Source organism: Lacerta agilis, chromosome 1 (assembly GCF_009819535.1).
Source record: "Lacerta agilis isolate rLacAgi1 chromosome 1, rLacAgi1.pri, whole genome shotgun sequence".
Classification (NCBI taxonomy): domain Eukaryota; kingdom Metazoa; phylum Chordata; class Lepidosauria; order Squamata; family Lacertidae; genus Lacerta; species Lacerta agilis.
Window position 1 is genome coordinate 80,115,675 of NC_046312.1, and position 22,371 is coordinate 80,138,045.

Genomic DNA, 22,371 nt, shown 5'->3' on the forward strand with positions numbered 1-22,371 from the left:
TCCTTTTAACACATGGTTATGAACGAATTAGTATTCTAATCTATGTTAGTAAATACAAATCAAGAGCCCGGAGATAGGTGCTGCCAGTGAAAGAAAGGGATGTGGTTTTGTAAATGTGAGGTCAAAATAAGCTCAGAAACTTCAGTCTCTGAAACTTTCAAAGCTTTCAACTTAAAAAACCCAAACAAACATTATTTATACTGCTTTGGGCAACACGGTTTTTGAAGTGCAATAAACACCATAAAACTGATAAGGCTTACATTAGGGCCAGGATGAGAGAAGTATGTATAGCAGGCTAAAAAAATTAAATATGCAGGCAGATAATTGCAACTGGTTCTGTACATGACAGCCTTATCCCCTAAGTCTACATAGTGGTGCAAGAGTAATTTAGAAATCTAAGATTGTACTGGAGTCTTTAATTATTTTATATGCAAGCATGTAATTATAGGTGATGTCAGAATTGTAAATAGACATTTTAAAAACTGTCACACCACTTCTTCTTATTTTTGGTTTGCAAAGAGATAAATTGATGAGATTTAGAGGCTACCCTGAATAAGATACTGCAGTTCACCACAGGGATTGCACAGAACAGTCTGCACTGGTTCTCTTGCATGGCTTCCCATGGGGGGGGGGGAAGGTTGAGGCTGCATGTCAGTCCTGGCAACTGTCCTACTATATACTGGGTTTACATTTGCTCTAACCTGAGATATCTTTAGAATGAAAGGCAGGCAACTCCCTCACCTTGTCTTATCTCAATCATAGGACATAACATGAAAAATAAGGTGTGTAAGATATACTTTGGCCACCTCATGAGAAGAGAAGACTCCCTAGAAAAGACCCTGATGTTGGGAAAGATGGAGGGCACAAGGAGAAGGGGACGACAGAGGATGAGATGGTTGGACAGTGTTCTCAAAGCGACTGGCATGAGTTTGGCCAAACTGCGAGAGGCAGTGAAGGATAGGTGTGCCTGGCGTGCTCTGGTCTATGGGGTCACGAAGAGTCGGACACGACTGAACGACTGAACAACAACAACAAGATATACCTGCCACAATGCTTCTTTTAGCAGCGCAACCTCAACCAATTGTATTAGGGAGTACTCCAAAAGAACATTAAGATGCTGGCCAAACGTACTTTAATTATGCTTCTGTACCAGTCAATTGGCTGTATCCAACACTGAAGTTCTGTTCAGACTACAAAACAACTTCTTTCTCTCTTGTCCTCTCCAGCCCACAGCACACCCTTAAAATATTTTATTTTTAAATTGGGGGCATATATGGTTCCATTGCACTAACAGAACTCTGCTTGTTCAGCATTCAATACCCAATCTGACCCACCCTAAACACTTTCTTGGTGCAGTGAATCTTAACAGTGAGTTTGCTATTTTACTCTTCAAGTTATGGCATATTCTGTCATACCATCTCCAGTTAAACAATCAGGTATTTTTCTAGAGGACTTATTTCCCATTTAGCAGACTGTGCATGAAAATAAGATGCATTTATTTTCAAGAGACCGTGTATATTAAACCTATGTTGCTGTGCAAAATGCAACTTAACACACAAACTTGAGGTCACCACTCACTTTTAAAAGCTGTTTTTAATTTGGTATTTACCCAGTGCTGTAATCCAGGAGTTGTCTGGTCACCAGTGGCAAGAGAACAATTGCTCCTGACAACTAAAACTGGGAGAAAGAAAACCTTGGCACACCTGCAACACCCTGTGGGATATGGGTGTGCCTATGCCCTCTTCATGGGCAACTGGCCTTTTCATACAGAATGGTAACTGCTGCATAATGCTGCACATGCCACCCACCAAGTAGTCAGGGCTGCTACTTTCATTACATTACTTGTCTGAGCACTACATAGAAATAAGTGGGATGTGCAACAAAATATTGCAGTTTGGAGTGCTCATGTTCAGTGTGCCAGCCAGCAATGTATTCTCCTAGGAAGGACACTTCATTCCACCCCATATCACATTTAGTAGCTGCAGTGTATGCTCAGTCCTGACTGAGAAGCGCAAATAAAAATCAATTAAAAATTATAAACATTTAAATCAATATTTTACTTAAACAGATAAATGCCAAGTTTCTTTTCAGGGAAGTTTAAGATATTACCATAATCTGAAGAAATGGATATTAGCTCTACAGTTAGTCTCTTAACTATAGTAATGCCTCTACCTGATACATTGAGTTAAGTGACACTCTCCTATACTGTATAAATTAAGAATCAATTTGACAATTTCTCAAATTTCATTATTTATACTCATCCACCAAACATTAGCCTTTCATTTTCACTTGAATGAAAATAGCCAACTCTACTCTGCCCACTAATTATCTGGACGTACTTTGATGTATCATTCATGGGTATTCCCCCCCCCCTTTTTTGACAAGTGCAAGATGCAATCCTTTGTTTTAAGAAAGAAACCATATAAATTCCATTTAGTTGTAAATTAACATGATTTAATGGTCAAATATGCACCATTGTTTAGGAAATATATGAAGAGGAAATCAATAGAAAAATTGATTTAAATCATCCTTTTCCCCTATATGCCAATTTAGTCAAACTTAATTCAAGTACTAGAGCTAATCACAGTTTGTCTATATAATCCCCCCTGACAATGACAGAACCTCTCCCTGTCACTCCTAAGGGGACTTGCTATATTGCATTCAAAGTGCATGGCAGCAAGGCAAAATGCATGCTAGTCACTCCAAGTTGTGGGCAGCTGGATTACCCATTTTTTTAAAGGCTAAACAACAGAAATTTCTTTAAGAGGAACAGAGAAATGCTTCAGCCCTTGGACCACCTTGTAAAGTGATTTGCAGGGCTGTGAATTCTGAAGTGGACCCATAATCTGATGCAGGTCAGTATCCACCTGTATCAAATTAGAATTATAGAGTTGGAAGGGACCCAAGGGTAATCTAGTCCAAAAATTTGCTGATCCTTATTGTGATGCTTAATATTTTTTAATGTTTTGCAATGTTTTTAAGCAGTTGTAACCTGCCCTGAACATTACAACTACAATGGAAGGGCAGAGGGTTTTTTTCTAAATCCAAATAATGGCACATTACCATGCACCATCAACATTTAGCAACTTGTTACTTCATACCCCATTAGCCACCCTGGCTAGCCTCACAAATTTCCCAAATAACTGTGAAGCCACCACTGTGTTCACTTGGCCTCCTGCATATCCTATAGTAAGATGAAGGTTCTGTGAATGTGGTGGTAGGGAGTTAAGGAAGAGAATATCCACCTTGAATCAGTATGTAGTACTGGGAGACATCAGGAAAATTGAGAGCAACAGTGTGATTATAACTTGTGCCTCTCTGGGCTAGTTCACTGCAGGGTGTGTGGCCATATTCAGTGATGGGAATGGGGGATGGGTGGATTTATCCTTGCATCTGTGTAGCCAGGTATTTAAGCTGGCCACAGTATCTATGTGCTGCTCAGAATAGGTGTTAATTACAACTCTGGAAATATTAGTAACACCACAAGTTAATATGCCACAAACACTATATATATCTCACATGCAACTGTGACTTAGGACAGAAGCCAGACCTATGTCATATAATTCCATTCCTTAGAGGGACAATGCAGATCAATTCTTCCAGGACAAGGTACTCATTCATATGACTAATCCACAAGCAAACACACAGGCACAGTCTTGGAGGTTGGAAAATGTTAAGATGGTACCCACTGACAAAATTACTACACTGAAGAATCCTTTCCACAGAAAAGCCTGGGCTCAGGACCCAGCGGGCTTCCCCCTTGAAGACGCCAGTGTAATACCCTAATCTGCTTTGCTGCTGGGAGTTTAATCCCATAGATTTAGGGCAGCATCTGTCCTTCTTTCTCCAATCAGAGCAGCCTGTGATAAACAGATGGATTTAGGCAGCAGGAGCAAAGAGCAGGGAAAGGAAATGCAGGGCTACCTCTAAAAAATGACATATGGAGTAAACCAATTGACAGAATGCTCAGAGCCCACTAAGGGTATCTAAGGGGCATATATTAGATTAGCAGGGAAGGGTTAGGCATCCCTCCCAATATAGTCTTCCTCTCCTCCCCCTCATTATCAAAATATCTATAAGGCAAAGGCCAGTTCAACTCTTTTCATTTGTGGGTCAGTGAGAACACAGGCTTAATCTCCAATACAGGCCAAAAAGAGGCTGAAGCAGCAGCTAAAAACCGACTCAACAAACCCTGCCTACTGGCATCAGGCCTGTGAATCATTAATGGTGATCTGGTAGCTAGAGGCAGGGAAGTACATCAGTGGATTCTGAACAGCAGAATTAGGCAATGCAAACACACCAAAGCTGGGAAGACAATAATGTGCTATGTATCTAGAGAGAATACAACACAAGTTGATATTTTCTATACGAGTTAAGGATAGAAACTTGAGCTTATTGGTGAATCAAAATAACATGATATGGAGCCTTTTTGTTCTATGAGACTAGAGCAATGTTGTCCAGGTGTCACAGTGATAAATGGTATCACAGCAAAAGGATAAATGAACACATTCAAATTATTATATATGTACACATCCCAAAGCCACTAGCATTCAATATGTCTACAGAAACAGTCTTACGGCCAGACATAACCATGGGAATTAGAGTGAGATAGTAGGTGACAATGATGTTGCTGATTCTTGATTATTTTTAAAAGAAGTTATTATGTACTGCACATACATCATAGGCCAAGCATCTAAAAGATGGGAATTATATGTCTTTTACCTAACACTCACATTCTTATATTTTAACTATAAAGCCTTCTACTGTGGAAAAAATAAAGGAAATGAGGGAAAATAAGTAAGGCGGCTAGTGGCAAAAGGAAAGGTGGTCAAGGTATTCAAAGTAGACAGGCAGGTGCTGGAGACTCCACCCTGTCAGAGGAGGTAATGTTTCAAGAACTCAGACAGGAACTCTCAAGTCCAATCCCAGTAGTTAACCCAATTTATTTTATAACTTTCTCCCTACAGAAGAGATCTAGGTCAGAAACCTTCCCAAATATCTAATGACACAGACATGCCCAGCCCATGTTTGTATTTTCCCTGCTACAACTGAAGGGATGAAGAAGTGACTCATTCACAGCTCATCATTAGTGAACTGTGTTAGGCCTCCAAGCTATACACTAGTGAAGTTCTAAGTTTCGTTTGGCTGTTGCAGAGACATCTAATAGTGCAAAGGAGAATAGAATATCGCCCCTACTCTGAAGAAGTTGGATACTCACATGGTGTTCCTGATCATGCCAGTCATAATTACTGCATTTCTGCTAAATTACTGTTTGAGTCCAACTTTCTAATAACTTCTTATATGTAGGCAAACCTCCAACATTCAACTTCTTAGAAATTCCTTATGGGTGCTACAAAAAGCTATTATGTTTTGGACAAATGAAAAAGTTACTCAACCAGCTCGGAAGCTTAAAAGTGATTGTTTTACATGCAAAATAAAATATGAAAAGTATACATACTTATATGAGAAGAGACTCACCAGTAAGCACACTGTTGATTAAATGGGCACAAACAATGTCAACTACCTTAATGTAGGAGGGATGGTGCTTCCAAAACTCGTGGCATCAATGATCCATCGGTTCCAACTGTTTTTCATCGAGACCAGGAAAATGGACCTTGACAATGAATTTCAATGACATGTGGAAACTGCGACCTATACTTAATGGAACTTTTTCTATTAGAAGCATAGCCCATTCAGTTTCTTAAGATGCCTATGTAACCTGTGTCTAGAATCCTGACCCAATCGGGATCTAACAGTATTAGAGAGAAAAGTTCAGTGGTTTGCTCTTAAGATTTTAGCCTTCTAGTTCAGGCACAGGCAAACTTGGCCCTCCAGATGTTTGGGGGCTACAATTTCCATCACCCCTGACCATTGGTCATTAGCTAGGGACTGTGGGAGTTGTAGTCCCAAAACATCTGGAGGGCCGAGTTTCTAGATCCCGTAGGAAAAGAGATGCAAATGGTATATTTAAGCAAACTGCTTCACTAACATGCTTGCTCAGGCTTTTGTTTCTTTCATTTCACTTTATACATCCTGTCCATCATGCATGAATGGCATTCTATTACTTGAACTCTAGAAATTCTGTTGACATTAACGTTCTGGTTTTATTATCAGGGAGGGTGCAAAGAAGAGGAAGGGGGAGCAGGTTTCTGGAAATGTGAAGCAGGTACTAAGGCATTTGCAACAAATTTTAGCTCCTTATTTTTGTACAGCAATCAATGGAAAGGCAATTACATAATATATACAAGAATCATTTAACCAAGTACTAGTATTCTGAAGGTGAGATGCGGGTGGCGCTGTGGGTTAAACCACAGAGCCTAGGGCTAGCTGATCAGAAGGTCGGCGGTTTGAATCCGCGTGACGGGGTGAGCTCCCATTGTTCGGTCCCTGCAGGAGCCAACCTAGCAGTTAGAAAGCACGTCAAAGTGCAAGTAAATAAATAGTTACCGCTCTAGCGGGAAGGTGAACGGTGTTTCCGTGTGCTGCTCTGGTTCACCAGAAGCACCTTAGTTATGCTGGCCACATGACCTGGAAGCTGTATGCCGGCTCCCTCGGCCAGTAAAGTGAGATGAGCGGCGCAACCCCAGAGTTGTCCACGACTGGACCTAATGGTCAGGGGTCCCTTTACCGTTACTAGTGTTCTAAAGATTAAAATGAGGCAGCTGCCCACTATTACTCTAAAGATATTTGCAGGCAAAAATGCCAGTTAGATCAGATACACACTTAATTTTGAGGATTGTCTCCTTCCATGCCTTCATCTGGAGAAAACCTTAAGCAAGTGTTTATGTCACTTTAAATTATTTACATTTTTAAACAGCTATTACTTTGTAAAGACTACTCTACAGTTTTACAGTCAGGCAACCTAAGGAACACATTGCAGGTAACTTGATATAGTTGGACCAAAACAAGCTATGGAAAAGTTTTGATAGTACAATATTTATATTTTTTAAATTTAAGCTTCAAGAGCCCTGCTGACATGGCATTCCTAAATAATGTTTCAAAGACAAATCAGTTACAAAAGAATAAAAGAGATCCTCCTAAAATATAGTATGGGGCTATCTCTCCTTTGCAGAAGGAAAAGTTCATAGGCCATTAAAGTACAGTATATAAGCTCAATTGCCCAAGCTCTAAATTAGTGAAGTGTTGTCATTAGTCAAAAAGTACTGTATTCCATAGCTTTCATCTATTTACACTGTACTATGTGTGAATTCTGTCCAACAGTTCCATCAGGTATATGACATAAATTTGTTTTTATAGGTACTTTTGATTGTAGGGGGTGGGAAATTATCAAAGTCTTGCTTTCTACAACACTCAAGGAGAAATTTCTCCTACATTTAAATTCCAAGCATAAGCATACAAACAGTTAATAGTTTCTGCAATAGATCTGATCAGTGTACCTATACTTTAAGTGTTTTCAAACAACCTACTATATTCACAATTTACACTTAAGAGGTCAACTTTAAAAAATAAGTGTATATCAATAAGGAACTGTTTTCTCTATTTGCTGCTGTTCTCATCAGTTGAGCTGGGCCTCTCCTTCCTTCTCATCATGCTTATCATTTTCATCTACCATGTGAGAAAAATTCAGGGCCTTTTGGCAGTTCCCTCACTGCAAGAAGTGAGGTTACAGGGAACCAGGCAGAAGGCCTTCTCTGTGGTGGTGCCTGCCCTGTGGAACACCCTCCCCATCAGATGTCAAGGAATTAAACAACTACTGTATCTGACTTTTAGGAGACATCTGAAGGCAGCCCTGCTTAGGGAACTTTTTAATGTCTGATGTTTTATTGTATTTTTAATATTTTGTTGGAAGCCACCCAGAGTGACTGGGGAAACCCAGCCAGGTGGGCAGGGTATAAATAAATTATTATTATTATTATTAGTAGTAGTAGTAGTAGTAGTAGTTGTTGTTGTTGTATTAGTATTATCACTAGACCCCCAAAACCTACCTGCTGCAATGGGAGTGCTAAGAATCTGGCAGTTTCCAGATAGATTCCAGAAGGCAAACAATCCACCCTGTATTAAACTGCAGCTTCCACCTATATTATACAGTTTCAGAAAGGTTGGTTGCCAGGGATTTTTCTCAGAGGCCACAAAGGCCTTAAGAAACCCCCAAAACCCTGAGCAACCCACTTCCATGCAAGATGATATAAGAATTTTGTAACTTAAGAATGTGGTGACAGAGACTGCTTGTTTTCCTCTCCCCTCTTCATCTTTTCCCCTCTTCTGTTATGGCTTTTTAGACTGTACAATGGAGAACAATTTATTTGTAAGCCACTCTGGGCAGTTTCCCATCAGAAGAGTGGTATATAAATATTTTGAATATATAGACATGAAATAATATGAGAGGCCCCTCAGAGGCTTTAGAAGAAACTCAGAAAGCCCTGTAGTAAGTGTATTTTTAATAAGCTTCCAAAAACATTTAAACAAAGGGGGTAGGGTGGGAATAAAAGAGGGATTCCTGGAAAAACCTGAAATTTGCAGGTGGGGGAGCGGAACTGAAACTATAAATTAAAAAAAAACAATCTAAACTACTTTACTACCGGTACTTTAAAAATATGAACAGCATTATATGTTACATAGAATTGTATCATTTAGTCTATGAAGTGTAAAAGTATGTGGCAACGTTTTCAAAACAGCAAATACTTAGTCCCAAATGTTAGATGGAGCTGCAAACACCTGCCCCTTAGCATACTCAGTAAGAGTTTAGTTTGTACCCTTGCATTTTGCAATGTTAATTGTGGGCAATATTCCTACCACACTGTGTAAAATATCCAAAGGAACAAGAGAGGGTTGTCCACTATCACCATTATTGTTTATATTAGCCTTAGAAGTCTTGGTGCAAATAATAAGAAGTAATCAGAAGATTAAAGGAATTACAGTGGGGCAGCAATCCTATAAATTAAAAGCTTTTGCAGATGATGATGATGAAGAAGAAGAGTTTGGATTTGATATCCCGCTTTATCACTACCCGAAGGAGTCTCAAAGCGGCTAACATTCTCCTTTCCCTTCCTCCCCCACAACAAACACTCTGTGAGGTGAGTGGGGCTGAGAGACTGCAAAGAAGTGTGACTAGCCCAAGGTCACCCAGCAACTGCATGTGGAGGAGCGGAGACACGAACCCGGTCCCCACAGATTACGAGTCTACCACTACACCACACTGGCTCTCAGTGATGTGGTGTTATCACTAGAAGAACCACTGGAGTCCACCCCCAAAGGTTGCACTGGCGTGCTTTTGAACTGCTAGGTTGGCAGGAGCTGGGACAGAGCAATGGGAGCTCACCCCGTCGCAGGGATTCAAACCACCGACTTTCCGATCTGCAAGCCCAAGAGGCTCAGTGGTTTCTAACTGAGCCCAGCACCACAAAGATATGCAGTTAGAAAGCCAGCAAAGGTATGGGGCTTTCCAGTGTATTACAGTTCGTCACTCTGCTTGCTGAACAGAGGTCATCGGTGTGTGTTCCGTGCAATGAGCTCCTGACCTCTGAGAAAACAGATTTGTTCCCTTAAGGCCAAGACGGCTGACCTGAAGAAAGCAAAGAGATTAGTAGGAGAGGCCTTCAAAGACATGATAGCTGTGTCTCGTTTCAAGGATGACAGCTCCCCTGCCATCATGAAGAATTAGGGTTTCAGGGAAGGAAGGTATCACTCTGAGAAAGAGGGAAAAGATCCATTAGAAGGCACCTATTCCATGGGAGAAGGGAAGCGGGTGGCGCTGTGGATTAAACCACAGAGCCTAGGGCTTGCTGATCAGAAGGTCAGCGGTTCGAATCCCTGCAACGGGGTGAGCTCCCGTTGCTCGGTCCCAGCTCCTGCCCACCTAGCAGTTCGAAAGAACGTCAAAGCGCAAGTAGATAAATAGGTATTGCTCTGGAGGTAAGGTAAAAGGCGTTTCCGTGCGCTGCTCTGGTTCACCCGAAGCAGCTTAGTCATGCTGGCCACATGACCCGGAAGCTGTACGCCGGTTCCCTCGGCCAGTAACGTGAGATGAGCGCCGCAACCCCAGAGTCGGACACGACTGGACCTAATGGTCAGGGGTCCCTTTACCTTTATTCCATGGGAGACAAGCTGTTATCCTCTTTGGTTCCTTCATGGGGTGGAGGACTCCTGGTAGTAGATATAGAAATATGGCTGAATGATGGCCATGTTGATGCCAGGGTGAATTGCCTACCTGGTGTGAAAGATGTGGATGCCATTCATTATCTAGATAGCCTAGTAAAGACTGCTAGAGCAGAGTCAGTACTTGTGCTTGCACTTAATAGATGAGGAAATGTAGTCAGGAAGCCCTGGTAGTGAAATTTAGGTTGTGAGGTAGGATGATGAAAACCAGGCTTTCTCTGAAATCCTACCAGTTTCACACACAGAGCCAGCTAGACAGGCACAGCTTTGCAGTATGAATGAGTGGATGAGATGGTGGTGTCAGGAGGAAGGATTTGGATTTTTTAGGCACTAGGGAATGTTTTAGGCCTGCACAAAAGGGTCAAGCTCCACTTGAAAAAAGATGGAAACTGACTGCTGATGCTTATAATTTAAAAAATGTGTCAGAGCAGTTTTTAAACTGATTGCATGGGGTGAAGCCAACGGAAGCAAAATCTTCCCACCAAGGACCAAGGTGTAAGTGGTATGATTGTTTAAATGGGTACTGGCAGTACAGAGGCACATGACAGAAGTTCAGAAAGACCCAATCACCATAGACTAAAATGACAAATGACAAAGACAGTCACTTAATGCTACGCTGGATACAACTGAGTAAGTTTCCCATTAGTGCAGATTTCTGCTTGTGCGTTGGGATTTTCTTCCCCTTTCCTCTCATCATGTGCCCTCTTAATCTGTTCTAGGGATTCCCCCAACCCTCTGAATAATATTTGAGGACAGAAAAGAGAGCCATTTACTGAAAAGTAGGTTGGATACAACCAACAAAATGTAAGTTTATATGCTAGAAGACTCTTGAGTCAAGATGGATGAGCTAGACTACTTGGACTTTGAGGACAATACCGATATAGTAGGTGTTATGTCTGGAGCTTTAATCCTACAATAATTAGCAGGTAGGATTTTAGAATGTAATAATCTGATTGGCTGTTGGAGCCATCCAATCCAGCTCCAGAAGGGAAGTTTAAACCAACCTATCAGGTGTTACCTAGGGTGTGAATAAAGGATATATACCGGTAGCCTGGGGTCTGGGAGGGGCAAGCAGGCAAGCTCAGACAAACACACCCGATAGGCTGGTTCAAACTTCCCTTCTAAAATTTTACATCCTACCTGCCTATTATTCTAGGATTAAAGCTCCAGACATAACAGTAGGCATAACAGAAACCTGGTGGAATGGACAGAGCCGATGACACACAAGTTACCTCTAGATACAAACTCTACAGGAAGGACAGGATGGGACATACTGAGGTGGTGTCACTCTATATGCCAAAGAGAACATGGAGTCCAATAAACTGGAAATCCCCAAAGGCACAGATTCTTCCTTAGAGTTTTTTGTGGGTAGTGATATCAAGCCTCAAAAAGTAATTTAGTACTAGAGAAATGCTGTTGCTCCCCCTGACCAAAATGCTCAATGATCTTAAAAAGGAGGAACAAAATAAAAAAAATTCTGCCAGTAGCACCTTAATGACCAACTAAGTTTGTTATTGGTATGAGCTTTCATGTGCATGCACACTTCTTCAGATGCACACGAAAGCTCATACCAATAACAAACTTAGTTGGTCTCTAAGGTGCTACTGGGCAGGAATTTTTTTATTTTGTTTCGACTATGGCAGACCAACACGGCTACCTACCTGTAACTTGAAAAGGAGAATGAGAAATCAATGGAGAATTAAATCAAGGAGGCATCTAAAAGAGGAAATGCTGCAGTAATAGGTGACTACCATTATCCTCACATGGACTAAGTGCATATTTTTTTCTAGGTGCTCAAAATGACTCTGACTTAGACAGGGTGGATTTGATTTAAATCAAATTGATTTAAATCACGATTTAAATCACTTGTCAGTAAGGCTTGATTTAAATCACAGTTTTCTACATAAAGACTAATTCTTGCTGGTATAACTTTAATATGCAAGTGGATGAAGATTTTTAGAATAACAACTTTTCATATTAGTTTTTTTTTATCCCCAGTTCAATAGGTTAATCATTCATATTTGGACAACTTTTCTGTTGTACTTAGGAAGGAGAAAAATAATCATTACCTTAATAATAACAATTTAAATAGATTTATTAGATCCATTGCACTCCAAACAATCAGAAAAATATTGTTTCTATTCTATTCACTGAACTTCTTGAAACTTAACACTGAAGGGGTTGATTCTGTATTCATAGGTTTGTAGAACAATAGGATTAAGATCTTTTTCTCAACTCTGTTCATGTTATAACATTTTTGCTGTGAAGAAGAGGCATGTGATCTTTGCTGAGTCAAATTCAATTTTGAGAACTGCAAAAGTAAACCAAGCATCTGTGATAATATCTTGTAGGCAGAGAAACTGCCCAATAATCATACAAAAACCTCTGGAATGACATTGTGAATGGATTAAATGACATTGTGAATGGATTAATGGAATTTATTTACCAAAAAAATTAAACATATACAGCCTTATTCTACATAATTAAAAAACTAATATTTATTTCATGATTGAATAACCTTTGGATGGTAATATATTTTCCCCAAAAAGCATTTTTTTAAAAAAAAATCTGATTTAAATCAAAAAAATCATTGATTTTTATCTACCCTGGACTTAGAACACCAGGCAATGGAACTGAACAGAGGAGTTATGACCCTGGGGACTTAATCTTGAGTGATCATAATGCTATCAAATTCAATGTATATGTAAACAAACAACTGCAACAAAAGAAAACAAAACAAACAACTCTGAACCCAGTCACATTTGACTTCAAAAAGAGGAAACTTCCCAGAAAAGGAAGTTTAAAAAGAAAGTTGAAAGGCAAAGTCAAGGAGGTCATATCTACCCAAAATGTTTAAATGTTGTTTTAAACTATAAATTAGAAGTTCAGTTAGAATGTATTCTAGAGATCAAGAAAGGTACACCAGGGCCAAGAGAATGCCTGCATGGTTAACAAAGCTTGAATGTGACAATCAATCTCTGTATATTTTGCTAATGGTTAATGTTACAAGGTAAGATATTCTGAAGATAGCAAAATATGCCTACTAGAAAAACAAGGTTATTTTTCCTGCTGTTACTCTGCAAAAAGAGTAATCAGCATTTACAATACTATACATTCACTGCTCAAATTCTCAGGGTCATATCCCAAACTAAAGTCTGTAAGATCATAGTTGTGGGAGGGTTCATGCAACTGCTTACCAAATATCATGAAAAACAACTTCAAGTATTCTTGAATGTAGACACCCCCAAGATCTGTTGAATCATGTTTTTCACTGTAGATAACAGGCTTCTTGGAAGCTCAGCTATTATTGCCTGCCAAATATACTGAGTCACATCTTCAGACCTAGAAGGCTCTTTTAATCAACAGCTGGAACTGGACTGAGATATTTGCTCCAATTCTTTTAGCCAAAAAGAAGCTTTAAAGCACATATTCAAGAATCTTGCATCTAGCAACCTGCAAGGTTAAGCATGTCTGCTACAAGCAGCAAATAAATTAGTGGAAGAAAGCTAAATTATGTGTGTGTGCTGTGGGTTAAACCAGAGCCTAGGGCTTGCCAATCAGAAGGTCAGCATTTCGAATCCCCACTTTGGGGTGAGCTCCCGCTGCTCGGTCCCTGCTCCTGCCAACCTAGCAGTTCGAAAGCACGTCAAAGTGCAAGTAGATAAATAGTTACCGCTCCGGCGGGAAGGTAAACAGCGTTTCCATGCGCTGCTCTGATTCGCCAGAAGCAGCTTAGTCATGCTGGCCACATGACCGGGAAGCTGCACGCCAGCTCCCTCGGCCAATAAAGCGAGATGAGCGCTGCAACCCCAGAGTCGTCCACGACTGGACTCAATGGTCAGGGGTCCCTTTACATTTACTGCTGAGGAGCTCAGCTAAATGAACACTATAGCAGCCAAACAATAGTTCTGCCTTCATCACAGCATAGCAAAATTGCATCGTATTGTGAATGGGAACCCATGTAGCACAGTCCAAGTACCACTGCTGACATGCTGGGTCATACTAATCATCATCAATGTGGCTTATTTTTCTTTCTAAGTATCACAAGTCCTTGTATGACAAGCATACATTGCCCAATATGTTTTTCACTGAAGCCACATCAATAAACATCAAAATAAAGAAACCCCAATCACCATGTGTTCAACAGAAACTGATGTTTTTGTAGTATGCCATTCACAATCTCAGATTGCCTATTGCAATGCACTTTTAGAAATGTCAGTGGACATTTTTCACAGCAACAGATTCTGAAACATAACTGACAACTTTGAAGGTAAGGAGGCTTTCGGTTCAACAAAGCTAAACAAAATTAGTCATCAAATCAGTGGGTTCTGAGTGCCCCAATTTAGATTACCATTTCTGTAAAGTCAGCATAACAAAAATGAGTACAAGGCTGGTTTTTTCTATCCAGGAGTACTGGATTTTCTTAACAGCCTCTAGACTTACATGCAAAACTGCCAACCCAGTCTATCCATGCCCCCCCTTTCCCAAATACTATATATTTTCTTGACTCACGTAAAAGCAAAGAAGAGTGTGGTGGATCCTACTAGGAAGATTGCAGCCGCTGATACAGGGACATACTTGCTGGGTTTGAATCTCTTTCCAGATGCTGCTGGCATGTTGGAGCTCTGATGGATGATCCGCCCTGCAGCATAGCCCAGGCCCAACTGGAGTCAGAAAGGACAAGAAAATGCAGGAGGGACCTTCAAAAAGAAAAGCAACTGTGCAAAGGAGACTTTTAAATCTGTATTCAAGTTCTTGTAGTTAGGTGTTATGAGTCAGATCAGATTTACAATATGATCCAGATGAAAATGAATAGTAGTATTCACAACCCAAGTAAGTGTCACAGAAGACAACAATGGGAATTCTATATGTGGTCCCAAGATTCTTGTGGGGCAAGGAAAATTAAAAATATAAAATGGGAGCTTGTACTCCAATTGAAAATTCTAGTGGTTCAAGAAATTGTGCAGGTTCCTGTACCAGGAAAGCCCTGTAAAAAAGTGTGCTTCCTAGAGTAGAGTAGAGATGATCCTCTTCTGAGGTGACAGAAAGTTGAAAAATGTAGCAAATGAAGTATCAGAATTGGGCTAGACGTTTTAGTGCAAGAGTGCAGGATGAGCCAAATGAGCACCCCAAGGAAGGTGATCAATGAAAGACACAAGGTATATACTAGGTTTTGATGGTTTGCTTTGTTATTATTTTTGTTTCAGAAAACACATGGTGATTTTGCAATGTATACTCTGGAGCAAGTTTCTCCTTTTTAATCTGCTTTTAGTATAAAGCAGTACATTCTGGTTGTTGCTCAGCGGAAGGTTATTGTGTTAGCAAATCTGTCACACTTGTGCACATCATTCTCTGCCCCCCACCTCGTGCCGCAAACGTTCTCTTCTTTTAAAGTAGGAGCACTCGCCCCTGATTTCACCAGGAACTGGGGTTGTCTGGCATTCGTTGTTTAATTTTGTTTATTTCTCTCTTGACTGCTAAATCCGGGTAACAGCTGGTGCAAGGTTGAGCTGAAAATCCTTTTCTTTCAAGGGGGAGTAGGGGGCACACTGGAAGGCTAGTCTTGCGTTTTAGTCTCCTTATTTGTTCCCTTGTGTACAACATCAAAAATCCTTCAACAAGTTCAGTTTTACTGGTAAAAACTGAAAATTAAGTTTGAGACTGCTTCATTAATTATGGATCAGTTGTGTCTGGAGTAGACCCAGTTAGAGACTGGGTTTTCAAGTGTTTTCCCAAAAATCCAAAATATAACTGACAGTAAAAAAGAAAAGATGCCTGGGAGCGCCACACCCATGTCCTAGAGCACTTTGTCTGCTCCAAACTGTTGCATTCTCATGCTCCCTTCACACAAATAAAATTAATCCTTATTCATTCATATTTGCTTTAAAAGTCTTTAAATCATTTTGCCAACTTGTCATCTTGAGCTTCTTGTACCTAGAAGAGATAAAAATAAGGTTAAGCATTCAAGAGAAAGTGCAATGCAGTACTGATCTTTAGTACAGATCTGAGAGTTAAGAGCCAAAGTACTTTCCCCATATGAGAACCTATAATTATGGGTAACAGTCTTATGTGACTCAGTTTCCACATCTGTAGAACTTGTGAGACATGTTATATTTAGGACACACATCACGACATATTTTGCACTCAGGGAGCTTCAAACATCCATTAACTCATTCCGGATTTTGGGATTATCTAAAATTATCTATTAATGTTAATAAAACTGAAACCCAAAACCTGGTGGCTTACCTTTATTTTCAGCATATTCAGAGCCAGGACTCCACTCTTTTAAAAAGGCAGATTTACAAAATTACTACACTTCGAAAGAAAGTGTACATTAAGACAACTCTTTGTTCTACCAGAATTAGGTGATTGTTTCTCAAAATGTCAGGGTCAAATAATTCATGTCTTGTATCTTAAAAGGCAGACTCTTTACTGTTATAAAGTTTCTATCCTTAAAATATATGTGCAGAACCTAACTTTCAGATCTGTTACTTTGCCCATCAGTCCTTTAAGCCTCTCCCCAGCTGTGCACATCCCCTTTGACTGTATTTCCCATTGGTCAGATTCCCTCTCCTTCTTTCTGATCTGCTTTCTGGATGTTGCTTGCAAGCTGATTAATAGCCTTCTCTTTCCCTTGAAAGAGCTACCAACATGAGTCTGACCAAACTGCGGGAGGCAGTGGAAGACAGGAGTGCCTGGTGTGCTCTGGTCCATGGGGTCACAAAGAGTTGGACACGACTAAACAACTAAACAACAACAACAACTTTCCCTTGTAGGTTTAACAAATAAGATTCTTTCAAGCAGGAACCTTGTAGTGTTTTCCAGCTCATAATGCTGTTGTGCAGCCCCAACCAATAAAAGCAGCCAGCCTGGATCAGGAGCTTTGGAATGCTGGTCAGTGTTGCTTTCCCCCCATCATGGGGTGTGATTTCAGGGAGATTATTTCTGACTCCCCAAGCCTTTCCTTACCCCACTATAAAATACCAAAGGGTTCTGGACTGGCTGCAAGCCCAGTTTATAACTGAGCAGTTTATAACAATATTGGGGTAAAGGGAAGAAGTGTGGTAAAGGGAAAATATGTGCTTTCCCCCCTTTTTAACTTCATGCCATTTTTCTGCAGGGGCATTTGGAAAACCACCTTGCCCTGAAGGAAGGAGAGAAGAAAGAAGCTTGGAGATTCCACCCATCCTGTTCCCATTGTGGCCCCTCCATCATCCAAATGTCATCACATGGATTCCTGTAGAACCAACTTGCCCTGAGGAGACTGGAAAAGTGAAACAGCCTGGTGAACAGCCAACACCCAGCTCCCATAGCAACCCTTCCCCAAACTGCAGTCACAGGGGCTTCTGCAGAACTATCTTGCCCTGAGGAGAGTGAGAAGAAGCAGTAGCAGTTATCTTATCCATTTTATTGTTACTTTAAAAAAAAAACAACCAGTGCTTATTGTTGTAATAATCTTATGCAAACCAGTTTGACATGTCTGCCTGAAAAGTGATATAAAGTGATATATAAATACAAATACAGCCAATGGGCAGTGTTCATCTAACAAATCCCATCAGTCAAAACCTTATGCAAGGACTTCAACTTGTGCAACAGGACGTTCGCCCTTTTGCTCCTCTGAAACTGAAGGGAGTGGGTAATGAGAACCCTCAGAACAAGTTCTCCGTGGGAGGTGCGTTCACAACCCACAGTGTTCAAAACCCGCAGCGACGCGTCTGCGCACGTGCGGGTCGCAATTCAGCACTTATGCACAAAGTGCGATTCCGATACTTCCGGGTTCGGCGCGGTGCGCAACCTGAAAACACACAACCTGAAGCGCCTGTAACCCAAGGTATGTATATGTAATCTTAGACCTAAATCTTGGTTTTGAATACTTTGTACAATAATAAAGGTTAGTAGCTTCTTTGCTACGTATCAACAAGAACATCCCACAAAGAAGGGAGGTGTGGTCAGTACTGTAGTAAAAATAAAGAGTTCTAATAATGTCCATATTCATAATGATCAAAATAATATATCCATAATGAAAAACTCATATGAGAAATGAGACAACTGAAGAGTGAACAAACTGACATGATACAGGGAACTGTGGGATTAAATCATTAAATCATTTAAGATTCAGAACCCTAAACCCCACTTTTCTAATTATTTACAAAGTATGATAGTACTGTCTTTCAGAACAACTTTTGAAAAAAAAAAACAATGTTCACACTAGGATTAGACTATTGTTTGAGATTACAGGATGAGTCAGGTCCCTAGAAATACAGGAGGTCCGTATACTTTGGCTACCCAAATCCAAATAAAATTTCACTAAAGAGCTATTCCCTAGGGCCTAGAGCCAACTATAGACTGAGTTATTTTAACTGGACCAGACAAAAAATTGTAAGGCCAATAGAAACATAGCAAGAAGGTGTGGTACTCAATGTCTAGAAGTAACTATATTAAATGTGATGATCCCACTAGAATATCACAGAACCCTGCAGGACAGTACAATAAATGAATATGTACAGAATTTTTTACAATACCTCAAATTCAAAGTTACCCATCTCCAAGAAAAAAGGGAGTCCAAATACAGTGGTGCCCCGCTAGACGAAAATAATTCGTTCTGCGAAAATTTCCGTCTAGCGGGTTTTTCGTCTTGCGGAGCGGCAATGACAGCCGCGCTCAGCAAAACGAAAAAAAAAAAGACGAAAATTTTTCGTCTTGCGAGGCAGCCCCATAGACTTTTTCGTCTAGCGGGGCACCACTGTACAGAGATCAAAGGACTAGAGAAACGAAGAACATAAGGGGGGAAAGGTAGTGAATCTGTATATAATTTAACTGTACATCCAGAATGTAGCCATCTGGGCTCTCAGGAGCAAAGGGGTAAGAAATGGTACTACGTAATGGAATTTTCAGGGCAGGCAGTGAGAGAGGACAGACAAGACCTTGCAGACAGTAACTATACTAAGACTTATGGAAAGCATCCTCCTCTGCTATTTAACCATGCTGATCCCCCTTTGTCTTATTTGCATCTTTATCGAGCAGCAACATGAATTTTATCTGACCTTCTACATAGTTTTAAATAACTTCCAGGCTTCCTGGTGGGATCTGATACTTCTGTGTCTTACCATCTTCCTTTTAACAGATTCAAAGGGTGGAATTAAACTAATTGGTCCCCTCAGTGGAAGTACTGCACACAGACTAGTAATAGTAATAATGACAATGACAATGACAACAATAATAATAATAATAATAATAATAATAATAATAATATATTTATACCCAGCCACTCTGGGCGGCTTCCAACAAAAGATTTAAAATACAGTAAGACAGCAATCATTAAAAACTTTTCTAAACAGGGCTGCCTTCAGATGTCTTCTAAACTTGAGATAGTTGTTTATTTCTTTGACATCTGATGGGAGGGCGTTCCACAGGGTGGGCCCTCTTCTGTTTCTTTGTGCAATGGGGCTTCCCCCACCCCATACACATGCTAAAAGTAATTGACTCTGGGAGGATCAGGGGAAACCCTGGAGGGGAGGGGGATTGCTATGCATGGCAACGAAGAAAATGACACTGAATTTCTAATTTGTTAGAACCGATCCACTCTACACACACACACACACACACACACACAGAAATATAGTGAAATGTTGGCCTTTCTGGGAAATTTCCCACACTCACATAAATTAAATTTAAAATAAATCTGATAGCATTTGTGCAATTATTTCCAAGCAGACTGATAGCATTTCTAGCAGTGACCAGTGGAGGAATAGCTACTACGAGGAGTGCAGAGAGAAGAAACACCAAGCTGCATCTGCAGCAGCACAACAATCTGCCCCAGCTGCAACAACCATGCCTCACCCGTATCAGTCTCTACAATCACAACAAGCGCTGTAACCTTCCTACAGTTTGATTTAACACTCAAAAGTGCACTATTCCATTGTCTCCCAAGACAGACGCATGCCAACCAATCTGACAGCACTACATCTTCTATTACATCCTGAGCACTACTTTGGATACCGGTAATTCAATATTTGCCTCATTTCATTGGTTCCGTGACTAATTGTTGCATGGCAAAATGTGTGTTTTTTAAAATCTATAAATGTTATCTGACAGAGCTGTGGTCCCCCAAAAAGCTTTTGTTGCTTTGCCCACCAGCAACTGAGTGAAACAACAAGCATCTTTGTTCCTACATTTTCTACTTATATGCCTCTTGAAAAGAAAGTGGTTAAGAATTCAGAAACTGATGCTAGTCAAGAAATAAAATCTTTCAAGACACATTGAAATTAATGGACCTAAGTTACCATAATCACATCAATTAATTTCAATAGATCTTACTATGAACAGAACTAAGATTGGAAGCAATCCTGAAAACTAACCATGATTTAACTCTTGCATGTAACAGCAGTAATTTAGCTGTCATTGTCAACCAGTGATGTGGGTTTTCTGGAAAACTTATGGGGGAAATTTCGATACAAATTAGAGTAAATTGCATTAGATAATTTGTGGTGCCTTAAGTGATTTAAATTAGAATATTTATTTTATTTGTATTTAGAGGGAAAAGCCAAAAACATTGCCAAGCTTTCTTAATATATATTAGTAACTGGTGTGCATTCAGTATTATGAACAAACGTATGAAAGTGAAAAGTTTCTATGGAAAAATTAAGCACTGGAAAATGTTACACCCACATCGCTATCTCAACTAGACAATCTACTTCCAGAATACTTTTAAAAGCAGCAAATCTATTTGTTTGCTCCATTATCTTCAGTATAGGTCCATCTTTTCCCAAGCACAGGTCAAATAAATGCATTTCTCTCTAGAAAAATACGAGTCGCAGTATTTTCCTTTCAAGATGCCTGTCTCCCCCCCCAAAAAAATGCTCAAATTACAACCATTTATATGCAGATTTGCACCTCCATAAATTGTACAGTTTCAACAACAACATCCTGCTAGAGGGAAGGGCACATGCCTCCCTACAGCCCCCCAGGGCCACCTACCATACTGTTTTGAAAAGTATCCCAATGTCCTATATCAGCTTTTTAGGGGGCACATAGGGAAGAGGGTATTGGCAAAAATCATCTTCCTGTACCCTTCCTCCAGCACACCCTCCAAATCAACAACTGCTATTTCAAACAATTACCCTAAATTTAAACTGTATATAATAATGAAAACTCAATGAGTACTGTGTTGTTCGCTGGCAAACAGATTAAGAATAATTCTAATTCAGGTAACAGCTTGTCAATGGAGTTTCATGCAGCAGTTTTACCTGAACCATCCTCAGCAAACTGCTTATTCTTGTAACATTCTATTTATGTTATATCAAATTAGAAAAACAAATACTTGGTGTTCAGTTTTAATTTTCTGCAATCTCTTCTTCCAATGTGACTCAGATACCTCGTTTCCAGTACATCTGATATTACCACTCTTTATTCACTCTTCCTTCTTAAAAAAAGTATTTTTGGACTTAAATTATCAGCCCTCACACTTTTCACACATTATCATCTTCCTATAGTTAAATAATGAACGTGTATTACTGATTTTCCCATTGAAGCCCTTTCATTCAGCCACCATGCTTCCTGATTTACCAAGGCTACCAATACAGTATAAGTAAAATGCTTCATTGACTACGCAAAAGCATTTGACTGTGTCGACCACAGCAAACTATGGCAAGTTCTTAAAGAAATGGGAGTGCCGGATCACCTCATTTGTCTCCTGAGAAATCTCTATGTGGGACAAGAAGCTACAGTTAGAACTGGATATGGAACAACTGATTGGTTCAAAATTGGGAAAGGAGTACGACAAGGCTGTATATTGTCTCCCTGCTTATTTAACTTATATGCAGAATTCATCATGCGAAAGGCTGGACTGGATGAATCCCAAACCGGAATTAAGATTGCCGGAAAAAATATCAACAACCTCAGATATGCTGATGACACTACCTTGATGGCAGAAAGTGAGGAGGAATTAAAGAACCTTTTAATGAGGGTGAAAGAGGAGAGCGCAAAATTTGGTCTGAAGCTCAACATCAAAAAAACTAAGATCATGGCCACTGGTTCCATCACCTCCTGGCAAATAGAAGGGGAAGAAATGGAGGCAGTGAGAGATTTCACTTTTTTGGGTTCCACGATCACTGCAGATGGTGACAGCAGTCATGAAATTAGAAGACGCCTGCTTCTTGGGAGAAAAGCAATGACAAACCTAGACAGCATCTTAAAAAGCAAAGACATCACCTTGCCGACAAAGGTCCGTATAGTTAAAGCTATGGTTTTCCCAGT

General features: G+C 40.1%; 1 protein-coding gene across 1 annotated transcript in view; it reads right to left on the reverse strand.

Annotated features, from left to right (window-relative positions):
• ZDHHC5 (zinc finger DHHC-type palmitoyltransferase 5) overlaps positions 1–22,371 on the reverse strand; it is a 42,188-nt gene that overhangs the window by 13,979 nt on the left and 5,838 nt on the right. Inside the window, exon 2 of the mRNA XM_033158076.1 lies at positions 14,629–16,050. Coding sequence (XP_033013967.1) covers positions 14,629–14,732 — 104 coding nt within the window. The 5' untranslated portion in view covers positions 14,733–16,050. The remainder of the gene's footprint in view (positions 1–14,628; positions 16,051–22,371) is intronic.